We start from the raw sequence: 22,881 nt of genomic DNA, 5'->3' as shown, positions 1-22,881 counted from the left end.
TTCTGTTCTACTGCACACAGACTGTCACACTGTGAATTGTTTCTGAGATTGCATGTCTCTCCCAAGATCAACAGGAACTGAGGACACATAGGAAATGAGTGATAAGGGCAGACTCTGTCTCCCATTTAGCTACCAGTATATGATTCTGCCCCCTGGACACATGCACACTATGTAATAATGTGCTCACACCCCTCTTAGGACCAATCTCCATGCTCACGAATTGCAACTACATTTTCTTTGCTCCTAAAGTTTTCAGCCAAACACAAGTGCCTAGAGGACTTTAAACTTTTCCCTGTTCCCAGACCCTAAATTTGTGGCAACAACCTGGTCCATCCACTCAACTGGGCTTCTGAGTCACCTGAACGTAGTCTCTTCTACTTGCACCGACACAGAAATAAACCAGAGCATAACCCTTTCTAAGCCACTATCTGTAGCACAAATTAGTCTTTCTACTAACTCTGGACTGTCCCCTGCCCATAGGTCCTGTAAAACTAAATAATTCAAAATTTAGGCTGTTTGATACTCTAAATTATTCCAGGCCTTAAAGGAATGTAAATACAATATCTAGGTAATACGATAGGAAGCTGTAACAAAGCAGCTGTCACCTTTGTTTTTCTGTCTATGGATTATACCTACTTCCACATCTGTATTCTTTTGTCAGGTGTTGTAAATGGCTGAAGTGCCCCATGGAAGACCTTTTTTCTTTTCACTATTGACTTTCATTATAGATTAACCTATTACCTATGGCTATTGTATTACCTATGTTTTTTTTTGAGTTGGAGTCTCACTCTGTCACCCAGGCTGGAGTTTAGTGGTATGATCTCGGCTCACTGCAACCTCCGCTTCCTGGATTCAAGCGATTCTCCTGCCTCAGCCTCCTGCGTAGCTAGGATTACAGGCGCGTGCTGCCACACCTGGCTAATTTTTGTATTTTTAGTAGAGACGGGATTTCACCATGTTGGTCAGGCTGGTCTTGAATTTCTGACCTCATGATCTGCCCACCTTGGCCTCCCAAAGTGCTGGGATTACAGGCGTGAGCCACCGCACCCAGCCGGCTCTTGCATTGTCTTAAGGTCAAATGTTAAATACACTCTTAGGTTGAAAAGGAAAGAAAAACCAGTTGTAAAAAAAAAAGTAGGAAAAAGACACTGTAACTGATGAATTTTTTGTAAATCTTAAACCAGCCTTGTATAGAAAACATTGTAATCTTGTTAAATTTCTCTGGTTTTTTGCCTGTAGAAATAAGAACTCAAGTTTCCGCTATGAAGCACTCATCTCATTTCACTAGAGCCTTTGTCTCCTGGGTGACTGTTTCTAGCTTTTCACTTGAATAAACTCTAGAACTGGATGTTGAGGGTTTATTGATTATTCAAATTATTTCAGATTAACAGTTCTTCATAGCATCTTTCTTCTGCCTTTACTTCCTTACCAAACCCTCTTTCATGTGAAAAATTGTACCCAATGCCACTCCTCAGGTGCCTGATTCAAATGCCTACTAGAAATCAGATGTCCATGAGTTGAAGGTCATGGCCTTAGACTTGGCTGTTGTAAGGGCAAATAAAAATTAGAAATACCAGACTTAATTATCCAACTTGAAGATAAAAGAAGACATTTTGTTCTCCTTTTTAAAAATATTTTAAACAATTTTTATACATAAATTTATTTTGTGTCTCGATTAAATACATGTAAATCATTTACATAGGTAAATAGGACTTTGTCAGTCTTTTTAACTTAGAAATGTCTTTCTCTAGGACCTGGGAACCATTGCTTTGAAATATAAATGGTTTATGTTTCTGTTGGACAGTAGGTAACTTCATAAAATATTATGAAGCCAAGGAAAGCTTATTTTGCTTTTGAATATAGCCAATTTAAATTTTCATTGAATATACACAATGTACAGATAGTCTTCTCAATTACCAGTTTAATTTAGGATAAACTATATATGACAGATTATGCTGTTAAGTCTTCTACTTAAAGACTAAATATGGTGATTTTTATTTCTGTTTTTGTAATCTCAGCAAATTGCCTATGATGCATATCACATTCTGGTTTAATTATGTAATGAAACAATTTTCTTCTACCATTTTAGTGTGTCTCTGAGGTTGGAGATAATTTTGTTTTCAATTATGCTTTAAAAACACTGTACAGAATTACCAAACAGAATATAAACATAGGATGTACGCACATGGCTTTAGTTCAGAGAGGCTTTTCTCTCTTTGGCTTGCCCGAAAGTCTGCAGGCAGAATGTTTCTCTGCCTATTTGTGATATACAGTCCCTTCCAGAGCAGTTCAGCCAGATTTCTAGAAAAATAGTTTCACAGCAGAGCAATCAGCCATTCCAGCTCCATCTTTCAATGCACTTGGCATTTTCAGATCTGAAAGTAATTCCAACACCATGGGACCCTGAGTCTCAAACCTTTCGCCAATGGGCTAACATTTTGCAAATTTTGTTTATCTTTTCAAAAAACTAACTTTTTATTATGTTTATCTTTTCATATTTTGTTTTATATTCATTTATTTCTGTTACAATTTTTCTTCTAATTTTGGGTTTGGTTTGCTCTTTTCTAGTTCTATACAATACATCAATAGTTTATTTGGAGATTTTTTAAAAACTTTTTTTGATGTAGGCACTTATTGCTATAAACCTAAGTACTTCTTTCACTCTATTCATAGTGTTGTTATGTTTTTATTTTCATTTTTTTCAAGAACATTTTAATTTTTTCGTAATTTCTGTATTGGCCCACCAGTCACTCAGTAGCATGTTTTAATTTCTGTATGTTTGTATAGTTTGCAAAGTTTTTTCTGTGATTTCTAGTTTTATTCTATTATCGTCAGAGAAAATACCTGATATAATTTTATTTGGGGGGAGATTATTTTAAGAGTTATTTTGTGACCTAACATATGGTCTATCCTTGAGAATAACCCAGGGACTGGGGTGTAGAATTTGTATTCTGTAGCTTCTTGATGAAATGCTTTGTAAATATCTATGAAGTCTGTTTGGTTCACAGTGCAGATTAAGTCCAATGTTTATTTGTTGGTTTTATCATCTGGATGATCTGTCCACTGCTGAAAGTGGGTTGTTGAAATCTCTAGCTATTGTTGTATTGGGATTGATCTCTCTTTAGCTCTAATATTTATTTCATATATCTGAGTTCTTCTCTGTTAGGTGCGTATAAATTTGCAATTGTTATATTCTCTTGCTGAATTGACCACTTTATTATAATATAATAACTTTTATTGTCTCTTTTTATGGTTTTTTTCTTGAAATCTGTTTTGTTTAATATAAGTATAGCTATTCCTGCTCTTTTTTGGTTTTCATTTGCATGGAATATCTTTTTCTATCCCTTCATTTTCAGTCTTTCTTCGTCTTTATAGGCGAAGTGTGTGTCTTGTAGGAAACAGATTGTTGGGTCTTGTTTTTATTTTTACCCACTTGGCCAATCTATGTCTTTTGATTGGGGAGTTAAATTAATTTACATTCAGTGTTAATAAGTAAAGACTTACGTCTGCCATTCTGTTATCAGATTTCTTGTTGTGGTATTTTCTCTTTTTCTCTCCTTTTCTCCCATTTGTCCTTTCTTTTGGTAAAGATGATTTTATCTAGTGGTATGTTTTATTTTTTTATTTTCTGTATGTGTGTCTATTGTAAGTTTTTTGATTTGAGGTTACCATGAGGCTTGCAAATAACATCTTATAACCCATTATTTTAAACTGATGGCAACTTAACACTTGTTGTAAAAATGAACAAACAAGCAAAGAGAAAAACTAATAAAAAATACAGTTTAACTTTTTCTCCCAACTTTTTAACATTTTGTTGTTTCTGTTTATATCTTATTATACTGTCTATGTTTTAAACTTGTGGTAGTTAGTATTTTGAATATAACAGCCTCAAAAGTAGAAATATAAGAGTTATGGCCTTAAAAAGGAGGTAAAGAGTTATTTTTAATAATTTTAAGTATAGACTAATCTTTTAGTCTTCTCAAAATATGAATAGTTTACACACCACATTTACAGTGCTAGAAAATTTTGTGTTTGTCTGTGTCCGTCATATTACCAGTGAGTTTTCTACCAGATGTTTTCTTGTTGCTCATTAATGTCCTATTCTTTTAGACTGAAGAACTGCCTTTAGCATTTTTTGTAGGACAGGTCTGGGGCTGTTAATAAAATCTCTCAGCTTGTTTATCAGTTTTCTTTTTTAAAAAATAGTTGAAATATATTTTTGATGGATGTATTATTCTAGGATAAAAGTTTTTTCCTTCAGTATGTTAAGTATGTCATGTCACCATCTCCTGGCCTGTAGGATTTCCACTGAAGAGTCCACGGTCAAACATGTTGGTACTTGTTTGAATGTTGTTTCTTTTCTCTTGCTGCTTTCAGAATCCTTTATCTTTGACCTTTGAGAGTTTTATTATTAAAGACCTTCAGGTAGTCATATGTAAGTGAATTGTGCTTAGTATTCTATAAGCTTCTTATACTTGAATATTAATTTTTTAGGTATGGGAAGTTCTTGTTATACCTTTGAATGGACTTTCCACCCAGAACTTTTTCTCTACCTCTTGCAGGCCATAACTCTTAGCCCTCTCGAGGCTATTCTTTTCAAATAACCTGTGTTCAAACTCACTAATTCTTTCTTCTGCTTGATCAATTCTGCTGTTGAGAGACTTTGATGCATTCTTCAATGTCATTTGAAGCACTAGAATTTTTGCTTGATACTTCAAAATGATTTTAATCAATTTGTTAAATTTATTGGATCAGATTCTGAATTTTTTTGTTGTTATTTTGAGTTTTGCTGAGCTTTTTCAAAACAGCTGTTTTGAATTTCCTATCTGAAAGGTTACATATCTCTATCTCTCAGGATTTACACGCTAGTGCCTTATTTAGTTTTAATGAGGTTGTGTTTTCCTGAATAGTCTTAATTTTTATGGATGTTCATTGATGTCTGGGCATTAATGAGTTAGGTGTTTATTTTAATCTTTGCAGTCTGGGCTTTTTAATACTTTCTTAGAAAGGCTTTCCAATTATTCAAAGGGAATTGAGTGTTATAGTCTAAGTCTTTGATCATTGCAGTCATATCTGCATTAGGGGACACCCCAACCTGAAAAACACGGTGATGCTTGGAGACTTGTAGAGGTACCACCTTGGTGGTCTTAGGTAAGAACCAAGAGAGTCTCTGGGTTACCAGGCCGACTCTTTTTCTGTTTTTTTACATTCTGTCAAATAAATGGAATTTCTGTCTCCATGCTGAGCTGCCTGGAGCTGGGGTGGGTGTAACACAAGCACCCCTGTGGCCACCATTACTAAGACTACACTAAGTCAGACCCAGAGCCAGCAAAGGACTGGCTCTCACATAAGGCCCAGAGTGACCACTACCTAGCTACTGCTGATATTCACTCCAGATCCAAGTTCTCTTCAGTCAGTAGGTGGTGAATCCAGCCAGTCTCATGTCCTTCCCTTCAGAGCGGTGAGCTCTGTTACCTACCCTGGGCTGGGGAGAGCAAAATGCCATTTGGTAGGAAGAACATGGAGTCAGAAACCTTAGGAATCTACTTGGTGCCTTATTCTGCTGTGGCTTAGCTGGCACTGAGGCCATGAGGCAACATTCTTCCTACTCTTTTCTCTCCTACCACCCAGAGCCCATAGCAAGTACTGCTAGGCTACTGTTGATATCCAGTGAGGACCCAGGGGCTCTTCAGTCAGCTTGTGGTGAACTCTGCCCGGCCTGCTTCTTTTGCTTCAGGGCAGTGGGTTCTTCTCTGGCTCAGGGTAGTTCCAGAAATGTCATCCAGGAGCCAAGGCCTGAAATCAGAAACCTCAAGAGCTATCTTGTTACTGCTACCTCACTATGGCCGAGCTGGTAATCAAGCTTCAAGACAAAGTCTCTTTTCTCTTCCCTCTCTTTTCCTCAAGCAGGAGTCTCTCCACATGGCGGCCACAGCTTGGATTGCACTGCACTGGGTCTCACCACCCAGGGGCTGCAGCAAATACTACTTGGTTACTGCCGATGTTTATTCGTGGCCCAAGGTGATGAATCTGCTAGAACTGGTATCTTCCCTTCAAGGCAGTGTGTTCTCTTCTGGCCCAGGCTATGTCTAGAACTGTCACCCAGGAACTAAGTCCTAGAATGGGGGCCCTCAGGGCTTTTTCTGGTGCTGTATTCTACTGTGGCTGAGATGATGTCCAAGTTGCAGGACAAAGTCTTCTTTACTCTTCTTTCGCCTCTCCTCAAGTAGAAAGAAAGATTTTCTCCTGGAGCTGTGAACTGCACTGCCTGTGCCTGGAGTAAGGATGATGCAGGCACTTTCTTGGCCATCCCAGTTGGCATCTCACAAGACACCAGGATTTGCCCAGAAATTGCAGTCCCAATGGCTTACACTGCCTTTCAAGTTTATTTAGAACCCCAGAGTGCTTTAGCCCATGGTGATGGGGCTACCTGAAACCCAGGTTTTGATTACTGAAATGGACACTTCCTCTCTGACTATGGCTAGTCTGAGTGCTTCATCCGTAGGCTCTGGTTGAATTCTGCCCTATGTTGCTTTCTGCTGTGACATGCAGCACTGAGTTTTACTGCAGAGTCTCACAATCACTGTGCTCTCTCTTCTGTAAGCGCATGGATTTTTCTCTCTGTGCCAAGCTGCACTGCCCGGGAATGGAGGAGGGCTGCTGTTGGCAATGAATGGCTTTCTTGTCTACCCTCTTGAGTGCCTCTTTCATGTGATGCTAAAGCTAAAACTAGGTCCTGTGACCACTCCCCAGAGTTTTGCTCTTATGAAGATGCTTATTTTGGTAGTCATTCTATTTGGTGTTTTATTCCGGGGGTGGTTGCTGGAGGGTGCTATTTAGTCATCTTGCTCCACTTCCCCTCTGCAGCCATGTTGTTTGAATTAAGTGCTGCGTGTGAGGCTAAGGTGAGCCCAGGGTCAACCATGAGTGCTTTCAGATACATTCACGAGAGGTGAGTTTAGTTTTAGTCCCAAATAAAGATCATAGAGACTGCTCTGCTTGGGTTTGGTAGGGGCAGGTCAATGTGGCCCGTATTCCCATTGCTGCAGTAGAAATTGCTGGCATCTATGGCAGAGAAGGGCAGTGAGTATTGGAAAGGGGGAACTCACATTTTGTTTTTATACAGGAGTTTACTGGTTCTGAACCTCTCCTGCGATAAAGGACAAACAAAGGCAGACTTTATCTGCAATTCTAGGTCCTTCTGCCTGTGGGTGTAGTGGTTTCAAGGGAAGGAGTTTCACTGATGCTTCAAAAGTGTATTCTCAAGAAACGGGTTTAATTTGTGCAGATAATCACACCTGGAAGGGATCACAGAGAAGGAGGAGAAAAAGAAATGGCTTATTCTGAGGTGACTGTGTGTCAGGTCAGAGACTGTGTCCACTTTTTCTTCTGAAATATCATGTGTGTAGAACTTGCAAATGTTTACTTCTCTACTTGTGATATTCTTACCTAATCAGTTTAACTCCTTTTTCACTTTTTATTCTCATACTAGTCAAGGGGCTCTGAGAAATACTATTTTCTTATATACTAGAGCCTTCTCTTTATTCCATACATCCCAGGTCTTAATAAGCCATGAAAAAATTGTTACCATGAATTTAGCCTGCACCATTACAAATGTTCCTTTTGTGGCTATAGAACCTGGAAAGGTGTGGATGCCCAAGATTCTTGTTTGAGATGGGATCAGGTCCTTGGTTATCAGTGGAGGAGACCATATACTGTTTAGCTTCCATTAAATTTATGCAAAACGGCTGAAAAAAACACACATTTAATGAGAATGTTCTTTACTGCCCAGGATAACTCAGAAAGTTCTGAATAAAAAATAATTAGAAGAGACTCCTTCTCTAGTATGCTAAAGCAAGGAAATAAGAGAGGACACAAACAAATAGAAAAAAATTCCATGCTCATGGATTGGAAAAATCAATATCGTGAAAATGACCCTACTGTCCAAAGTAATTTGTAGATTAAATGCTATTCCCATCAAGCTACCTATGACTTCCTTTGCAGAATTAGAAAAAAACTACTTTAAATTTCATATAGAACCAAAAAAGCCAATATAGCCAACACAATCCTAAGCAAAAGGTACAAAGCTGGAGGCATCACGCTACCTGACTTCAAACTATACTACAAGGCTACAGTACCCAAAATAGCATGGTACTTGTACCAAAACAGATAATATAGACCAATGGAACAGAACAGAGGCCTCTGAAATAATACCACACATCTACAACCATCTGATCTTCGACAAACCTGATGAAAACAAGCAATGGGAAAAGGATTCCCTGTGTAATAAATGGTGCTGGGAAAACTGTTTAGCCATAATGCAGAAAACAAACTGGACCTTTTCCTTACACCTTATAGAAAAATTAAGTCAAGATGGATTAAAGACTTAAATGTAAAACCATAAAAACCTTAGAAGAAAACCTAGGCTTCAGGACATAGGCATAGGCAAAGACTTCATGACTGAAATACCAAAAGCAATAGCAACAAGAGCCAAAATTGACAAATGGGATCTAATTAAAGAGCTTCTGCACAGCAAAATAAACTGTCATCAGAGTGAACATGCAGCCTAAAGAATGAGAGAAAATTTTTGCAATCTATCCATCTGACAAAAGGCTAATATCCAGAATCTACAAGGAACTTAAACAAATTTACAAGAAAAAAAAAACCCATCAAAAAGTAGGCAAAGGATATGAACAGACACTTCTCAAAAGAAGACATTTATGCAGCCAACAAACATGAAAAAAAGCTCATCATCGCTGGTCATTAGAGAAATGCAAATCAAAACTGCAGTGAGATAGTATCTCATGCCAGTTAGAATGGTGATCATTAAAAAGTCAGGAAACAGATGATGGCGAGGATGTGGAGATATAGGAACACTTTTTTGCTATTCTTGGGAGTGCAAATTAGTTCAACCATTGTGGCGGATAGTGTGGCAATTCCTTAAGGATCTAGAATCAGAAATACCATTTGACCCAGCAATCCTGTGATTGGATTATAAATCATTCTATAAAGACACATACACATGTATGTTTATTGCAGCACTATTTATAATAGCAAAGACTTGGAACCAGCCCACATGCCTATCAATGATATACTGGATAAAGAAAATGTGGCACATAAACACTATGGGATACTATGCAGCCATAGAAAAGAGTGTTCTTTGCTGGGATACGAATGAAGCTGGAAACCATCATTCTCAACAGACTAACACAGGAACAGAAAACCAAACACCGCATGTTCTCACTCATAAGTGGGAGTTGAACAATGAGAACACATGGACACAGGAAGGGGAATATGACACACCAAGAGCTGTCAGGGCATTGGGGATAAGGGGAGGGAGAGCATTAGGACAAATACCTAACACATGTGGGACTTAAAACGTAGATGACAGGTTGATGGGTGCAGCAAACCACCTTGACACACGTATACCTATGCAACAAAACTACACGTTCTGCACATGTATCCCAGAACTTTTAAAAAAAAGAAGTTTAATCAAAAAAGACAAAGACTTATTTATACACACCATTAGAGATTACTGAACATGGGAGATATTTGTAGCTTAAGTTTTTGCTTAAAACTGATGTTTCTTCATGACTAGACTCAGATTAAGTTGATCCTTTTTTGTGTTAATAATAGCACAGCAGTGTCATATCCTTCTTTGTTAATCAGCACCTGATACAAATTTCTTTTAATAGAGTTGGTCTTCACTTATTTACTTGGTAAATATGTTCTTTGACTTTTTTTTTCACTCTAGAGTTAATTATTTTACTATTTATTTTTAATAGGTACTTTGGGAAGTTTTAGCAAGTGATGTGCAAGAACAAGATTAAACCACATTTAATCTGATAGCTCTTCTTACCTTCTCTTTGCATATAGCTTCCTATGGAAAACGAAGGCTCTCATCTTTCTTTATTGGCCAAATAAACTAAAAACCTAGGCTGTGCCACTTAGTGAATTTTTGACAAAATATTTTCCTTGGGCCAGAAGCAGTGATACCACTGGCAAACTATTTATCAATTCAGAAACTCAAGCTTTACCCTAGATCTTCAGAGTCAAAATCTACATTTTAACAAGATCTCCTGTTCATTGACTTGAGAATAAGATTTGAGAAGTATGCTTTTAACTCACCATGAAGTTTCCATATGGGAAGTATAGACAACTCATCTTGTATTATGTAAATATAGCATTAAGAAATGTACATGCCTGTGTTAATGTCCTTTATTTTATACTGTATCATCAAGAAAAGTATTGTATATCCACTGGTTTCATGATCTTATGCCATCTTTTCTCAGAGTTAAAAATACATTAGAGAATATTTCTGTGCTAGAAAGTGTCCTATCAGATAACTTTGGTAACTCATATAAGTCAGAACCAGCTCTCTTTACTCTCATTTTACCTGATGTCAAATCAAGAATTCTTTCTATGGTCACTTGGTAAATATGTTTTGTTTTTCAGGGAGTGTTAACATTCAGGGATGTGGCCATAGAATTCTCCCCAGAAGAGTGGGAATGCCTGGACTCTGCTCAGCAGTGTTTGTATAGGGATGTGATGTTAGAGAACTACAGAAACCTGGTCTCCTTGGGTGAGAATAACTTCAATATACAACTCACATTCTACACTAAATATTTTATTGTTCTTTTTGTTTTTGTTTTTTTGGGTTTTTTTGGAAGTTCTGCTTTGCATAAGTGAGTTCCAGAATCCTGCTTCAAAAAGAAAAAAATTGGGTATCTGTTCAGGTAGAAAATACAAGCTTTAAGATGTTTCATCTCAACATTAATCTTTCCCTTTTTTGAGCTCATCTGTATACTTCAGTCTAAATTAGTGGTAATATCAGAAATTTATAGCATAAAATATTGTTACCCACACTTAAAAATGCAATTTTCACAACTGACTTTTGATTCAGTATTACTGGGTAATAGAGCTGAGAACTCACACATTTAAAATGCTTTCTAAATATTCTAAAGTTCATATTATGAAACAGTAAATTGGAATTAATTTTCTAGAGTCTTCTATAATATTCTTTCTTCTCTACTGAGCACAGCACAGTACAAGATTGGTAATCGGATTATCCTAGCAAGAGTCATGTTATTTTTTTCTACTAAAACAGGTCTTGCTATCTTTAAGCCAGACTTGATGACCTGTCTGGAGCGAAGAAAGCCCTGGAGTGTGAAGAGACAGAAGACGGTAGCCAAACACCCAGGTAGGTGGGAGTGAATGAAGCAAATGACACAAATGACAGAACCCAATGTCAAGGAGGAAGCCAGACCTTTAAACATGCTTCCAGAAACTCTGCTCCAGTGGAAATAGTTTCTGAGAAGCCTTCATTTCTTTCTCTTGCTTTAACATAGGGGAATTTTTTGCCCTGTTCTTGTGAATTTTGCAAGCACTGTACTTTCCCTTCAGTAATGTGCTTTGTTGTTGTTGCTTTTTTTTTTTTTTTCCTTTGAGTTTACAGTGTTAATGAAAGTCTTTTTCATGGCTTAAAAGAAAATGTGTCATTTGACTGCTTTTCTATTGCTTGGGAGAAACAGCAATATCTGTATTTTTGAGAAACTCTATATTAAACCATTTTTTAAGTTCTCTTTTTGGATAATGTCTAAATATATAAGTTTTGGTGATAATTGCAGTTTGGATCAGAAATCCCAGGAACACCACAAAAAGATGTTTGCTTGCTGGTTTATAATTTTCTATTCTCTGGAGGCTTCAAATGTGATTTTATGGAAATTTATACTCAGTAATTATATCAAAACAGTAAGCATCTCCCTAAATGAAACAACTCTAAAATTGTGTTACTTCAAATATTATTCTTTTCATATAAGCAAGTATTGGTAAATATGGCCAAAGTCCTCAACTGTAATATAGTTCAGTGTATCTACTTCATACATTTATTAAATATACTGTGTCACTGGGGAGCTTGAAACATTGCTGAGTACGTATTAAACTCTCAATTTTAACTTAATGTTAAATAACATCATTTTGTGATTTTATTGAGTATAAAGCTTACTGTGACTCATTCATATGTGTATATATTTATAAACACATTTATGTATGTGTATGACACACATGTATATAATCTCAGTAACAAATTTTTTTCACAAATAATTGAATATCTATATATTATATACAGTGTATTGATTTTATATCTGTATACATAAAGAAATGATTAATACAATCAAATTAGTGTACAAACACATTTATGACCTTACATACTTACCTTTTTGTAGTGAGAACAATTAAGATCTCTCAGCAAATTTTCAGCATACCTAACAGTATTACTTTCTATAGTCATAAAGCTGTACATTAGGCTACCATAACTTATTTGTCTTTAACTGACCATTTGTACCATTTGAACAACATGTCCCACTTTCCCCACCTCTAGGGCCTAGCACTCACCTCTGTACTCTCTTCTTCTAGGAGTCCAACCTTATATTCTCCATAGAAGTGAGATTATACTTTGTGTTTCTTTCATGTTTCACTTAGCATAATGTCATCTAGGTCCATCCATGTTGTGGAAATGGCAGGGTTTTCTTACTTCTTATGGCTGAATACTATTCGGTTTTGTATATATACCATGTTTTCTTTGTGCAGTCAGTTTCCACAAACACTTTAGATTGCTTTCCTATCTTGACAATTGCAAAAAATGCTTCGATGAACACGGAGCTGCTGGTATTTCTTTGAGATAGTAAATTTATTGTATATGCAGACTTGAGATAGCTAAATTGTACAGTAGTACTATTTAAAAATTTTTTAAAGAACCTTCATACTGGTTTTCATAATGTCTCTAAAAAATTACACATCACCATGAAGGTAAAGCATTTCTTTTCTTTAATATATTCTTGTCAACACTTGTTATAAATCTTCTTTTTGATATTAGCAATCCTGACAGATATAAAGTAGTATCTCACCATGAATTTAATTTGCATCTGCCAGATTGGTGACATTGAGCACCTTTCTATATACCTGTTGCCCCATTAAATGTTTTCATTAATAAACATTTAGTCTTTGGCTTATCTTTTACATCTTATTATTATTATTATTATAGTTGTTACCTTCTATTTGTATGTTTCTTATATATTTTTGATTCTAGCCACTTATCAGATATGGTTTTCTTATTCTATTTTTTTTTTTTGGTTGTGCAGAAGTGTTTCAGTTTGATGCAGCTTAATTTGTCTGTATTTGCTTTTATTGCTGTGCTTTTGCTGTCGTATCCCAAAACTTATTTTGAAGACCAATATTAAGGTTTTTTAATATATTTTCTTTTAAGATTATTAAGAATTTTGTCATACATTAGAGTCCTTATTTTATATTTAGTTAATTTTTAAATACAGTGTAAGAAAAATGGTCTAATTTTATTCTTTTACTTGTGGGTATTCCTTTTTCCCAGCCCTAAGCATGGAAGAGACTGTACTTTCTGCATAGTGTATTCTCAGTGCCTCAGTGTCAAAGATTGGTTGATCTTACAAGGATGGATTTGTTTCTGGGCTCTCCATTTTGCTCCACTGATATCAGTGTGCATCTTTATGCACAGATCATGCTGTTTTTATTACAATAGTCTTCAAATGTAGTTTAAAATCAGAAAGTATAATGTCCCTAGCTTTGTTTTTAATTCTCAGAACTGCTTTGACTATTCAAAGTTTCTTGTAATTCCATATAAATTTTAAGATTGCATTTTCTATTACTTTGAAAATTTTTACTAAAATTTTAATCAAGGATTTATTGAATCTAAATTTTCCAATTTTATAGACGGATTTCAGCAGATAAAAATCTTATCTTGGGTCAATTAGCTGATAGAATCTTTTTGGGTATGCAGTGCAGAGGAGTTATACGTGGGTCACATGGCTACTTCTTGTTCTGTTGTGGAGTTTGCCTTTTGTGGGTTTGTTACTAGGAGCCTGGGTAGTTGCTAATCATATGTTATTTTTTGGCAGACTGAATTGTGTTTAGGACTTTGATCTGTAGGGCTAGCTCTAGGGCAGTGTTGTGCTTTAGGGTTGGTATATGGTGGGCCTGATGTGTGTTTCTTACTAAATATGTGGCAGGATTTCCCCAGGTACTCCTCTGTGTACTTAGGTTGGCAGAACTGGCCACAAACTGTGACTATCCATGCTGAAACTGAATCACTGAACTGTTTCAGAGAGCACAGTAAAGGCCAAGGTCTGCAGACCTGCTGCTGTAACCACAAATAGGCATCTTTCTCTGGGACCCTGGATGTGCAGAACCATTCCTAGACTATGGGTGGAAGGAGCTGGAGATGGTTATGGAGTCACTGCAGAGTTTTAACTGGGGTCAAAATAGGTGACCTATTTCTTAGTCGCAGCCAAGACCAAGGGTTTTCACGTTTGCCACCTGAATGAGGGCCTGCCTTTTCGAAATGACTCCAATCAATCTTTAGCCCTAGCAGGTTTTAAAACCCTCTCCCTGAAAAACAAAATTATTATGATGGTCTCTTCTTTGAGAAGGGGTCTCACCATATCACCCAGGCTGGTCTCAAACTCCTGGCCTAAAATGATGCTGCTTCTGCCTTAGCCTACAAAGTTGTTAGGATTACAGGTGTGAACCACCATGTCTGTCAACATAATGGACTCCATGTAGTATTTCTTATAAGACTCTTCTAAGGGTAATGAACACCCTTACCTTTTGTTCATAGTAGAAAGTCTTTATTTTTTTCTTATTGTTAAAGTAAATTTCTCCCAGATTAAGTATCCTTGGTTGGTAGCATTTTTTTTTCATCACCTTGAAATTTGGGAAGTTCCTTGTCCCTTTTTTCTTCAAATAACCTCTCTACCTACGACTTTTCCCCTGCATTCTTCTTCAAAGAATCCTTTCATGAATATATTGGTCTCCTTGATGATATCTAATAAGTTACATATTCCATGTTGATGTTTTTCAATTTTTTTTGTTTTTGTTTTTCATGACTCAATATTTATAAATAACATGTCTTTAGTTTTCTGATTTTTGTTTTCTGGTCAATTACTCTGTTGTGACTCTACACAGTTTTTCAACAATTATTTCTCTGTTCCACAATTTCTTCTGAGTTCTTTTGTTTTTGTTCTTATTGAGCATAATTAGTATCATTATTTTGACATCTTTGTCAGATAATGCAAAGATCTTCTTTTCTTAAGGATTGAGTTTTGGAAATTTATTTCTTCAAATGGGGTATATTTTATTTTTTTATGTCATGTGATCCTTTTATGAAATTTGGAAACTTGAAAACAGCCATCTAATCTAATATTTAAAGACTTGTTTAAAGACTGGCTACAGCAGTGAGCCAGGCTTAACAAACATGTTCTCATTTGTGTCTTTGGACTTTTGTGTGTAATTTCTAAGTTAAGGAGATTTTTTTTCTCATTTTCTTTTCAGATTCTATAATTTTTTGCTTCCCTGGTTGACTGTGGCATTGCAGTTCCTCTACTATTGCAACAAGCATTCATCTTTCATCTAGTACATGCAAACTATAATTCTCATTACTCCAGCATTTTCATATTAAGGGAGGCAGACTCTTATTGATTAGACCATCTCCTATAATTTCAGAACTTTAAACAGACCCACTGTTCTAGATCTCTCCTGAGGGTAATGCTGGGAGTTGATTGTGCATTACTTAGCCCAGTTGCTGTTGAGAGAAAGAAAGGTTGTGCTGGAAAGTCTTTAAGCTAGACCTGGTTACCTTCTGCAGCATAGAAAATATTAGTGGAATTTGAGAAGAGTGGAGAGAATAGCCGTACACTCAGATAGGTATGAATGATTTAGCAGATAACATATGTGAAATGTCCAAAGGTGAAGGAGAAAACAAGAGTTTAAAATGTGGATTGGGAAGCTGTTCTCCAATGGAATTGATTCTTGAAAAGCCTCTTACTGTCACGGAAGAAAATCATTTGATGTATGCTTATTAGGCTTTTGAATTCTCTTAAGTCTTCAGTTCATTTAATAATGTGCTGGTGCATTCACAGTGAGAGACAAACTCCTCTTTTTATGTTGTGAGGTTCTAAATGATCTAACTGCTCTTCTGTTTCTTTGAGGGATCTGGAAAATTTGTGCAAATTTTTGGAGACCACTATGTTAAGCTGTTTTTAAAAATCTGTTTGTGTCTTATGTTAGACATCTGTGAGAGAAGTAGGAAGACATTGAGATTTGGTCAAGAGATTTGAGAGAGGCTAGGGACAGATGTCATATGTTTTCTGCTTTATAATTTCCAGTCAATTCATTATACGGAAAATGAAAGTGAGAACTTTTATCAGAGCCTAAAGCATCTGATTAAGTATAAGAAAATCTAAATACCTATTTCACTTTGAAAGTATCTTTTTTAAAGCAGGAACTAAGTTTAGAAATTTAAATGCTATATGGCAAATACCTCTACTGTGGAATAGTTGATTTTATCTACCCAGCTCACAGAATTCCTAAAAACACTAATACCATAGGTTACTTAGAACACTGTCCAGCATATAATTTCCAAATTGTTACCTATTAATAACTATTATTTTTTAAATTTTATCTTTACTATGAAGATTACTTGGGCTGTGTCCTATATATGTATTTTTTCTTTCTGGTTTGCTGTATACCAACTATGCCTGTAATTTCACAAGTTCTGAGCTAATGTGCTTAAATGTATGTTATATGAAAAGTGAATTAGATAATTAATAGGCACACCACATATATTAAAATCTTTTTTATATGTTTATGTTTACTACATACAAAAAGTTATCAGTATTTTCATCAACTTTTCTCAAACTTTGTCTACATAATTGTATAAACTTATTTCTAATTGTTCATTTTATTTTATATCATATTGTACTATATTTATGTTGTTTATATTATTTAGTAATGTAATGCTTTGCTTTGCTTCCAAAGGTCACCTTATTGCCTTTACATTTTGTGTTAAAATAGCAGCTATATATTAATGACATAATAGATATGTCCAGTGTTAAGGGCCTATTTCTTCCTATTTTCTCATCAAAGTTTTTTATGAATGATTGTAATGCATTTTCTTTAAAATGTTATTGCTTTCACTATGTACTAGTGATTCAAACTTTATTGTCTTCAATAGCAATGACATGAAATCAATCTAGTTGCCCATCAGTGGCGGAGTGGATAAATATGTGGTACCTATATGCTGTGAAATACTACACAGTCAAAAAAAGTTATATTTTTTGTTGTAACATTGATGCAGCCGAAAGCCATTATCTGAAGTAAATTAATGCAAAAATAGAAAGCCAAATACGGCATGTTCTTACTTATAAGTGAGAGCTAAATATTGGGTATACATGGATATAAAGATGGAAACAATAGATGCTGGGGACCACTAGAGGAGGAAGAGAGTAAAGAGACAAGACCTGAAAAGCTACCTGTTGGGTACTGTGCTATCTACCTGAGTAGTAGCAGCAATATCCCAAAACTTAGCAGTGCATAATATACCAATATGAATCAGTCATCCATATATTGCCAATATAATTATTTCTGTGTTTATTTGACTGTGTAAAACATTGCCCCCATTTTATGACTTGTGTATTTGCTTTTTGTTGCTGTTATTGTTATTAGTCAATGATTGTTTTGTTGTTAATTGTGAAAAATACAAGGGCCAGGCGTGGTGGCTCACACCTGTAATCGCTGCACTTTGGTAGGTCAAGGAGGGTGGATCACCCGAGGTCAGAAGTTCAAGACCAGCCTGGCCAACATGGTGAAACCCTATCTCTAGTAAAAATACAAAATTAGCCAGGTGTGGTGGTACATGCCTGTAATCCCAGCTACTCCGGAGGCTGAGGCAGGAGAATCGCCTGGACCTGGGAGGCAGAGGTTGCAGTTAGCCGAGATTGTGCCACTGCACTCCAGCCTAGGCATCAAAAGTGAAACTCCATCTTAAAATATATATATATATATATATATAGAGAGAGAGAGAGAGAGAGAGAGAGAAAGAGAGAGAGAGAAAGCACTTTTATAATCTTTAATGTTTTCAATTATGTAGTTCAGCTTTGTTAAGTATATTGACTTTGTTAGCAACATATCTTTAGAGCATTTTTGTTTTTATAAAAGAAATATGCTATACTCATGAATCCACTACTCATTTTTCCCATTGTCTGGCCCTTTACAAACGTCATTCTATTTTCTATTTTTAAGAATGTAACTATTTTAGATATTCCATGTAAGTAGATTCATACAGTATTTGTGTGTGTGTGTGTGTGTGTGTGTCTGGCTTATTAAATTTAGCATGATGTCTTCAAAATTTGTCTTTATAATAGATATTAGAAGATTTCTTGCTTTTTAAAAAGCTAATTAATATTCCTTTTTTTGTATTTTAAATTATATTTATCCATTTGGTAAGGAAAGTTTAAACTAATTTTACCTATTGGCTTTTGTGAATAATGCTTCAGTGTGGTGTTCAAATAACTCACTTGACCGTATATTCCAGAGTTTATGTCTGTGCTGCATTTTGTTTCATTACTTTGGTGTTCTACCTTTATACCAATTGGTGTTCTACCTTTATACCAATACCAAAGTGCTTTGATTACTATAGGTTTGTTTTGTGTTTGAAAATTATTAAGTGTAATGCTTCCAATATTTGTCTTCTATTTAAAGATTGTCAGGCTTTTCATGGTCCCTTGAGATCTTGTGTAATTTTGTGAGGGTTTTTTTTTTCTATTTTTGGAAAAGTAAAATTTAGAATTGAAAAGGGGTGTGTTGAATGTGTGGGTCACTTTAAGCAGCATGGACATCTTCACAATATTATGTCTTCCAACCCTTGAAAAAGAGCATGCTCAGAAGTGTGTTGTTGGCTGGGTGTGGTGGCTCACGCCTGTAATCCCAGCACTTTGGGAGGCCAAGGTGGGCAGATCATGAAGTCAGGAGGTTGAGACCATCCTGGCCAACCTGGTGAAACCCTGTCTTTACTAAAATGCAAAAAAATTAGCTGGGCATGGGAGTGCACGTCTGTAGTCCCAGCTACTTGGGAGGCTGGGGCAGGGGAGTCGCTTGAACTTGGGAGGTGGAGGTTGCAGTGAGCCGAGATCATGCCACTGCACCTCCAGCCTGGTGGCAGAGTGAGACTCCATCTCAAAAAAAAAAAAAAGAAAAGCAAAAGAGTATGTGTTTTAATTTTTATATATTTTTAAATGTTTCAGCATTTCTTCTGTTACTTCTAGTTTCATTCCACTTAGGCCATAAATAATTGTAAAATTTCAATTAAAAAATTGTTAAGACTTCTTTTGTGGTGTCACAGGTGGTCTATCTAGGAAAATGTTTCATGAGTTATTGAAAAGAATATGTATTTTGCTGTCTGTACGTTTGTTAGGTGTAATTATTTTGTAGTGCATTCAAGTTTTTTGTTCCTTTATTGATATTCTGTCTTTATTATTTATTCCTGAAAGTGAGATATTGATGTATCCTTCCATTATTATATTGCTGTCTAATTTTGCTTAAATTCTGTCAATGTTTGCTCTATGTGTCTGTGAAAACTGTCAGATATATTTATAGATTCTGAGTGAATGAACCCTCCTGCTATAATTGAATACTTTCTCTCTTGTGACTTTTGACTTCAATTATATGAAATATGAGAGTTTTCGAGTTAATAAATTGTTACCTCTTCTCCTCTCATTTGGTTAACACTTGCATGGAATGTATTTTTCATCCAGACATTTTCAGTCTATTTTTTTTGTTAGCTCTGAAGTGAGTCTCTTGAAGACATGACATAATTAGGTCTTGATATAGATCATAATATGGTTAGATTTTTTTTTTCATTTTGAAGGACACTTTTGCTGGATACAGCATTCTTGCTTAGAATTTTTTTGTTGTACTCTTAGGTTCTAATTTGTATAATAAAAAGCCACATGTCAAGATCTTTGTTAAGTGGCTTTTGTCTGGGGAAATATGATACCAGTTTTTTAGGCTGGAGATTCTTGGAGTCTGTCAAGCTGGTACTATGGATATTTTCTCTGGGAATGTGTTTTTAGTTAAAAAAGATTTTCCTTTTTTTTTTTTTTTAGTCAGAGTTTCACTCTTGTTGCCCAGGCTGGAGTGCACTGGTGTGATCTTGACTAACTGCAACCCACACCTCCTGAGTTAAAGTGATTCTCCTGCCTCAGCCTTCTGAGTAGCTGAGATTACAGGCGCCTGCCACCACACTCAGCTAATTTTTGTATTTTTAGTAGAGATGGGTTTCACCATGTTGACCTGGCTGGTCTTGACTTCTGACCTCAGGTGGTCTGCCCGCCTCAGCCTCCCAAAGTGCTGGGATTACAGGCATGAGCCACTGCTCCTGGCCATTCCTCATGTTTCTTATTGAGATCCTGTAGTCACTTGCTATATCCATTGTCTGTCTGTGATACTGAAGTCTTTCCTCTCTTGTAACAGTCATTTACCTTTGGTCTCCGCTGTCCAAAACTGTCAAAGTATACCACCTTTCCTTCCAACACTGTCATGGAATACAGAAATTAGTCTTTAGTAAGGTCTCAAAAAACCAGAAGCGTGGACATAGGTATCACTATTTTATTTAGTTTTGGAGGGGGAAGACAGGAGTTGGGAGTGTATATTTAAGGTCGTCATGGGATGAAGAATGGCTGTGGTGGGTAAATATGAAATACTTTTATTACACTTCTGTGTGGTTCTTTGCATTTTGCTCACTTGGGGTGCTTCTTAGACTTCTCACAAAGGCATTTTGGTCAGTATATTTCTGTTAAGTTTATATGTCTATAAAGGAATTAACAGCCTGTGATATTTTATTGTGTCACCTTGTTAATGTGCTTTGTGTAGTTCTATATTTGTAAAGTGTATTCACCTGAGTGTAATGAGGGAGAAATTTTGTTCTTTTTTTTTTTTTCAACTGGCTCTTTTCATTTTACTGCAGAGGTATTGCCAGAGCATGACATAAAAGATTCATTTCAAAAGATGATTCTTAGAAAGCATGGAAGCTGTGACCTTAATACTTTACATTTAAAGAAAGACTACCAAAGTGTGGGTAGTTGAAAGGGGCAGAAAAGCAGTTACAATGGCGTTGATCAATGTTTGTCAACTACCCATAGCAAAACCTGTCAATGTAATAAATGTTGCAAAGCTTTTGAGTTGTGCTCAGTCTTCACTGAACATAAGAAAATTTTTAGCAGAGAGAAATGTTACAAATGTGAAGAATGTGGCAAAGACTGTAGGTTGTCAGATTTTACCATACAGAAGAGAATCCATACTGCAGAGAGATGCTACAAATGTGAAGAATGTGCTAAAGTTTTTAAAAAGTTCTCAAACCTTACTAAACATAGTAGAGTTCATACTGAAGAGAACCCCTACAAATGTGAAGAATGTGGCAAAACCTTTACCTGCTCCTTAACCCTTATTAAACACAAGAGAATTCATACTGGAGATAGACCCTACGAATGTGACGAATGTCACAAAGCCTACAGGTGGTTCTCACACCTTGCTAAACATAAGATAATTCATACTGGAGAGAAACCCTACAAATGTAATGAATGTGGAAAAGCTTTTATGTGGATCTCAGCCGTTAGTCAACGTAAGAAAATTCATACTGGAGAGAAACCCTACATCTGTGAAGGATGTGGCAAAACATTTACATGCTTCTTAGACCTTACTAAACATAAGAGAATTCACACTGAAAGAAACCCTACAAATGTAATGAATGTGGAAACACTTTTACATGTATCTCGGCCCTTAGTCAACATAAGAGAATTCATAGCGGAGAGAAACCCTACATCTGTGAAGAATGTGGCAAAGCCTTTATGCACTCCTCAATTCTTAATAGCCACAAGAGAATTCATACGGAAGACAGACCCTACAAATGTGAGGATGTAACAAAGCCTACAGGTGGTTCTCACACCTTGCTAAACATAAGATCATTCATACTGGAAAGAAACCCTATAAAGGATGAATGTGGAAAAGCTTTTACATGGCTCACTTCCCTTGGTCAACATAAGAGAATTCATACTGGAGAGAAACCCTACACCTGTGAAGAATGTGGCAAAGCCTTTACCTGCTCCTCAACCCTTAATAGCCACAAGAGAATTCATATGGAAGAGAGACCCTACAAATGTGAAGAATGTAACAAAGCCTACAGGTGGTTCTCACACCTTGCTCGACATAAGAGAATTCATACTGGAGAGAAACCTACAAATGTAATGAATGTGGAAAAGCTTTTACATCGATCTTCTCCCTTAGTCAACATAAGAGAATTCATATTGGAGAGAAACCCTACAAATGTAATGAATGTGGAAAGGCTTTTATGTGTATCTTGGCCCTTAGTCAACATAAGAGAATTCATACTGGAGAGAAACCCTACATCTGTGAAGAATGTGGCAAAGCCTTTACCCGCTCCTCAACCCTTACTAACTACAAGAGAATTCATATGGAAGAGAGACCTTACAAATGTGAAGAATGTGGCAAAACCTTTAAGTGCTTCTCAGTCCTTACTAATCATAAGAGAATTCACACTGGAGAGAAACCCTACAAATGAGAAGAATGTGGCAAAGCATCAAGCTCGTTCTCACACTTCATTAGACATAAGAGAATTCATACTAGAGAGAAGCTCCACAAGTGTTAAAAATGTGGAGAAGGCTTTAACAAGTCATCATAGTGTGTTCAACATCAGAGGCTTAATGCTGAGCAAATGCAGTATAAATGTAATGACTGTTGAAGAACATTCAACATATTGGAGGGTCTCTAAGAACTTGCTTTATAATCTGGGTGCTTTTGTGTTGGTCACATATATACCCCTTTACTATTATGTAATGCCCCTCTTTGTCTTTTTTTGTTTGTTTGTTTGTTTTTGTTAAATCTGTGTAGACTTAAAGTTTCTTTTTCCAGAAACTAGGATTGGAATCTCTGCTCTTTTTCTGTTTTCTATTTGCTTGGTAGATTTTTCTTTTTCCCTTTCTTTTGAGCTTATTTGAGAAG

The 22,881-nt window shown here is 36.1% G+C and overlaps 1 protein-coding gene across 1 annotated transcript in view; it reads left to right on the top strand.

Moving 5' to 3' along the window:
• The window catches only part of LOC105533680 (zinc finger protein 736-like), a 43,893-nt gene extending 21,365 nt beyond the window's left edge, over positions 1 to 22,528 (top strand). The window contains 5 exon segments of the mRNA XM_011972172.1: positions 10,456 to 10,582; positions 11,108 to 11,200; positions 20,807 to 21,350; positions 21,935 to 22,103; positions 22,175 to 22,528. Coding sequence (XP_011827562.1) covers positions 10,456 to 10,582; positions 11,108 to 11,200; positions 20,807 to 21,350; positions 21,935 to 22,103; positions 22,175 to 22,528 — 1,287 coding nt within the window.
• Positions 22,529 to 22,881: the final 353 nt, after the last annotated feature.

Source organism: Mandrillus leucophaeus, unplaced genomic scaffold (assembly GCF_000951045.1).
Source record: "Mandrillus leucophaeus isolate KB7577 unplaced genomic scaffold, Mleu.le_1.0 Scaffold1279, whole genome shotgun sequence".
Classification (NCBI taxonomy): Eukaryota; Metazoa; Chordata; class Mammalia; order Primates; family Cercopithecidae; genus Mandrillus; species Mandrillus leucophaeus.
The sequence above is the reverse complement of the archived record's forward strand: the minus strand, read 5'-3'. Positions and strand labels throughout refer to the sequence as shown.